This window comes from Prosopis cineraria, unplaced genomic scaffold (genome assembly GCF_029017545.1).
Source record: "Prosopis cineraria cultivar Desert tree isolate PC_DT_omini unplaced genomic scaffold, ASM2901754v1 PC3, whole genome shotgun sequence".
Taxonomy (NCBI): domain Eukaryota; kingdom Viridiplantae; phylum Streptophyta; class Magnoliopsida; order Fabales; family Fabaceae; genus Prosopis; species Prosopis cineraria.
Window position 1 is genome coordinate 20,940,381 of NW_026555334.1, and position 5,385 is coordinate 20,945,765.

At 32.6% G+C, this 5,385-nt stretch overlaps 1 protein-coding gene across 1 annotated transcript; it reads right to left on the minus strand.

Moving 5' to 3' along the window:
- Window positions 1–3,839: 3,839 nt before the first annotated feature.
- On the minus strand, window positions 3,840–4,806 carry LOC129304652 (uncharacterized). The gene has a single exon (XM_054944372.1). It carries the CDS (start codon window positions 4,750–4,752, stop codon window positions 4,018–4,020), a length of 735 nt encoding a protein of 244 aa, XP_054800347.1. The 5' UTR covers window positions 4,753–4,806; the 3' UTR covers window positions 3,840–4,017.
- Between the last annotated feature and the right edge of the window lie 579 nt (window positions 4,807–5,385).

Sequence of the window (5,385 nt, forward strand, 5' to 3'; positions counted from 1 at the left end):
GATAGCAATGCTGTTATGATAGCTTTTCCTGACGAACTTCGAACGCGCACCATTTTCACATTCGATGTCCGATTGGAGTGATTTAAGTGTCCACGCGAAGCTTATTCAATAAGCTAACTAATGATATAGGTTTCATTACGATCCAACAACATATGAGAATTTTAGATACTCAGATGCAAAAGTCAATTTTTTAAAGAAATTTTCAACCATCTAAGTACCCAAAACTCATAACTAATACCATTAACCCATTGTGAGGCTTGAACCAAGTCCAATGGACCAAAATACACTTGAGTGACCAATCAAACACACAAAAACATATGAAACACAAAATTTGGCCACTCAATGGGCATTTTGCCCAATATGGCCAAAATGCACAATTAGCACTACAAGCATTATTTGGCCTCTATTGCCACATAATATACTACCAATACATTATCACACTTAGATAAAACATTCCTTGCACTTGTATTAGTATTTTAGCCCATCACCACAAAAATTTTCACTTATTCACATCACATACCATATTGGGCTAAAATATAAAACAACATAGTATGAAACAAGTGCAACCAGTCAAAATGATATGCATTCCTAGTTGGCAACATATAATATCATATAACAAGTTTATGTACACCACTCAAACCAAAATCGAGCTTTACAAAGAGTGTAGTAGATATGCTAACCCCTGCCTGATTCCCTCCCTGGCTCAGTCTCACTGGTAGCACCTATAAAATGATAATCCACGGGGTGAGATAAAAATCTCAGTAACTAAGATAATCTACATTATTGATTAACAAGCCAAGTTATAAACAAGCATTAAAATAAGTAACACAATCACATCATATAATATCACCACAAATTTGCATGCATGATCCCTAACCATCCGGTCCTCCAATACTCTCGACCGAACCAGTAGGCTATTTCACAGAACTAAACCATATGTATGGTCCCCAAGCTCACTATCCATGGTAGGACTACCTGGCCAAGGTGTCCTAAACTACTTCTAGACTACTGTTTCCCCCTATTACAAGTAATTAGGGTGTTGTTACTCTAACACCACATACTACGGATGCTAAGGAGCATAGTCTCCAACTCCGCACTCTTTTAGGTACTAAGGAGAGTAAGTCTCCAACACCACACCCATTTCGGGTACTAAGGAGAGTAAATGTTGTACCTGGTTTCCCAAGGTGCTAGCAATGCCATATGAACTTAATCTTCACTATCTCCACTAGGGTGACCTCCTACCCTCTAATATGCCACATTTCACTACATATCTCCACTTGACCATGCATAAACAACTTTTTAAACAAGTATAACAAAATCTTTCCATTTACTTCAAAAATATAGAATTTTTCAGACCAATACTCCACTTTTTCTAAAATAGTTAACCTGTAAAGAATTTATGCATATATATTCAACAACTCATAGAAAAGCATCTTGAGAATAACTTATACAAGGTAATAAACAATTCAAATTATCTACTTACCTCAACCCTTTTGTTACTAAAAGGGTTACCTGTAGTACTAAATTTTTTCTTGTGTCAAGGTAAGTCTTCCCACACAACAATCTACATCAACAAGTACTATATGTTAATTTTTAGTTAACACAAGCACCATTAGCTAATAATAACCTCCCAATTCTCCCACTTCTCACTCAAATTCTCAACAAATAAATTTGTCAAGATTAGAATTTTTTCACTTCATCCCTTCAAGCCTCCTTCTAACTCTATCACAACATAAAACTCAATATCTCAACTTATCACACTTTAACACCCTATGATCAAGATAAAGCTTGATCTAACTCCCATTAAAACAACAAAGTAGCTTCATATTACCACATATCCAAAATCAATAAACCTAAATTAAACCTTTAGAGTCAATGGAAACTTTTAAAACATTGACTCATGGCTTAATCCCATCAGACCAAATTCTCACTCTTTCAAATCCCATGGAAAATGAGATGAAAAGATAGAGGAGAAGGGTAGAAAACTTACCCAAGAGTTTGAAGGCTCAAATGATCTTCAAAATCCTTCCAAATTGATGCTCTAGCAGTGCTCAAAGTTGTCTCCTTTGTGCTCTAGGTTTTCCACCCCAAAATTGACCATTTTTGATGATTCCTGAAAATTTAAGTTGCCTGTTGTGGCGTGCGTTGCAAGCCGCGGCTCACGGTGCAGCGAGCAACAACTTGATTCGACTTTCATCCTATCTCAATTTAGAGCCAAATGAGACCCAAAAATCCAATTAGCCATCCAAAAACAAATTAAATAAATTAATTATATTTTTAACTAATTTATCTCTTAATTAATCTATTTTTCCAGATCTGAAGTTTTAGGATGTTACAATTGTTGGCCCCAAAAAATAGTAAACCAGATAAGATAAAAGGTTGGTCTGCCGGTTCACTTGTCAAACCAATTGGTCTGGTCCGATTGTGCAAACCACAAGGGGAAAGGGGATGTTGGAATGGGTCTTGCTCCTCTCTCCCCATGCAAGCATCTGGTTAATAATATTATATTATAATAATAATACATTAAAAAAATGAGCATTAGTCGGCAAGCGGAAAAGACGAAATGGCAGTGCAAAACTTTCAAATTTTGGATAAAATTTCACATTCATCTTTTTGTAACGAAAAGAATCTTATTAATTAATATTATTTATGCTTATAGAAAATGGAGGGAATAAAATAAACTATACCAAAATATTACTCTAATAATTATAATAAAATTAAAAGAAAATTGTTGAATAATACTATAATTTTTTTAATCTTTAGATAATTATTTTTATTTAAAAATTATTTTTACTAGTTATTAATGAATTTATTTTATGATTTTTGTAGAAATAAATTATTTGAAAATATTAAATAAATAATCACTAATTGGACCATAGTTCAATCACTGTTAGAGTATTAATTTTTAAACCAATGCCTTGTCCAATTTAATTACCAATTCAATTTTTAAAACCTTTACTAATTTGGAATGAGAGGGAGATAAAATCATCTATTAATGGATTCATATTAATATTATTAAATACTATTTCTGCTTATAAAAAAACAGGAAGATGAATATTTTTATATAAATATTAATTTTAAAGAAAAAGAATTATAAACAACTTATAATTTTCTTATCTTTATATGAATATTTTTATTTAAATATTAATTTTTATGATTGTAGCTGAATTTATCTTATTGTTTATTCACATAGACACAAATATATATATATATATATATATAAAATTTAAAATATAATAAATTAACTATAACAGGTTCGATCATGGTTTAACCTTTAAACCAGTCCCTTGTTTGGATGAATATATGGTCTGATTTCAAAACGTTGATATGAATGCTTGAAAATTTATTTTAGCCAACTTATCTATTTATTTTTTAAATGATCGAACCCTTAACCCTTAAATTAGTCCCTTGTTCGGTTGAATGTTTGGTCTGATTTTAAAATATTGACATGAATCAATGCTTGAAAAGTTATTTCAACAAACTTATCTATTTATTTTTTAAGTAATTAATAAATAAAAAATTTTACATTACTAAAATTACAATATGAATGCAAATAAAAAATAAAATAAGATTTGAATTATAAATAAATTTACGTAACTAAAAATAAAATAATTGTAAATGATATTTAGATAACAATTATGTTTAAAGAGAGATATTTTGGTCTAACAAATGTAATTTAATAGTCAACTAATCGTTGGGTAGATAAAAATGAAATTGGATATTTGTATTTTGAGATTATTGATTTTATGAAAGATTTGTAATTAATTAGGTAAAACAGAGGGGATCGGAGGGGAATGTATTTTACTCTAAAAATAATGATAATGACTTCCACTAATTAATAGAACCAAAGAAAGAAATTGAATCGGAAAAACAAACTGAACAGGTGCATCTTGATGAGTTTTTCCTTGGTAATGACATGGCGGCCTATCTATCTTGATTATTCTCACATAAACGAAGAGGAGACAGATCTACATAATTATTCGGAAATCTTACAAAAGACCTAATTAACTTGCCGCATCACATTAAATAACTACCATTCTGAATAACATTATTATTGGAGAAGAAATCATTATTCATGGTCATGTACTCATGCAAACTATAGTTATGATCCACGATCAACCCATGAGATATCTCCATGCTAGGCTTCAACGAGTTAATTGAACGCGAAAACAAGTCAGTACTGCTGTTGTACTCAAATAAATTATCATCATCACTTTGCTGCTGCTGCTGCTGGTCTTGCTGCAGCCTCCATTGTTGCTGATCTGCTAGCTGCTGCTGCTGCTGATACTGAAGATGATGATGTTGAACATCAGTACTGAAACCTGTGTTTCCAAACGGCGCCGTCGTCGTGACCTTCCTTGATGTGTTATGATGAACGACTTGTCGTCTTCCTTGTTGGAAATTTAAGGTGATAGGTCCCTTGTAGACCTCAAACGACATGGCCGTACTACTAGGGCACCCTGTGACCTGCTGTACCAGTTCCCTAAAGTTGGTCGTGTTGGCGTTGAGTAGTGTGATTGGGGTTCTCTTTGAAGCACTAGACCTTCCTCGTATCGGTCTGGAACCATTGTTAACGTCCTTTGGGCTTGTGGAACTAGGGCTAGACGGTGAGGTTTTCGATGTCCTCATTGCGACGGTGTTAGCATCAGAGATCAATCCTACCATGGCCGAAACCTGAAGAAGATTATTAGTATCATCATCGGGGCTTTGGTGATAGAACTGCATCATCCACTGGTCGGTAGTTGCGGTCATAGTATGAAGGTTTTGGTAACTGGCAAGGAAGGTTTGACCGATAATGGAGGACAAAAGGACTTTGATGAAACATACAGGTTTGAAAAGAGGGAAGACTGGAAGTCATGTTCTTATAGCAATACGTGAAGTGTGGGATTTTTGTGTTGGTCAGAGTAAAATGTTCGACCTTTTGACTATTCTTCTGATGGAGACGAGAAGAGAGACTTGTGGACAAAAGAGGGGCTGCTTCTCGAAAACTTGTGTTTATGTCAGTGACATAATGTGGGAAAACTCTCAATGTCAAGATCATGGGGTTTTGTCGCTTGTTGACTTGCGTGGTGGCTATACTCCTTCCGATATTTATTATGAGATAAACTCTTCTATTTTTTTTTTTATAATCAAAACTACAAAATTCAAGAGATATATATTACATTTATTTTTTCAAAATTTGTGTCATAAAATTAAAGTTTATTTTCATAAGATAAACTTATTTCATTAATTGCAGTGATAATTTACTTTAATTTTTTAATTTTAGACATAACTATTATACTTTTCTCTGCCTCAAATTATGAGGTACTTTTGAATAAAATCTCATATAATAATAAATACATTTAACAATTTTATTTTTTAAAATAAAAATATAAAATTTTATAA

Coding starts and splice junctions, on each gene's coding strand:
- LOC129304652 (XM_054944372.1), bottom strand. CDS start 4,752: ATGACCGCAACTACCGACCAGTGGATGATGCAGTTCTATCACCAAAGC.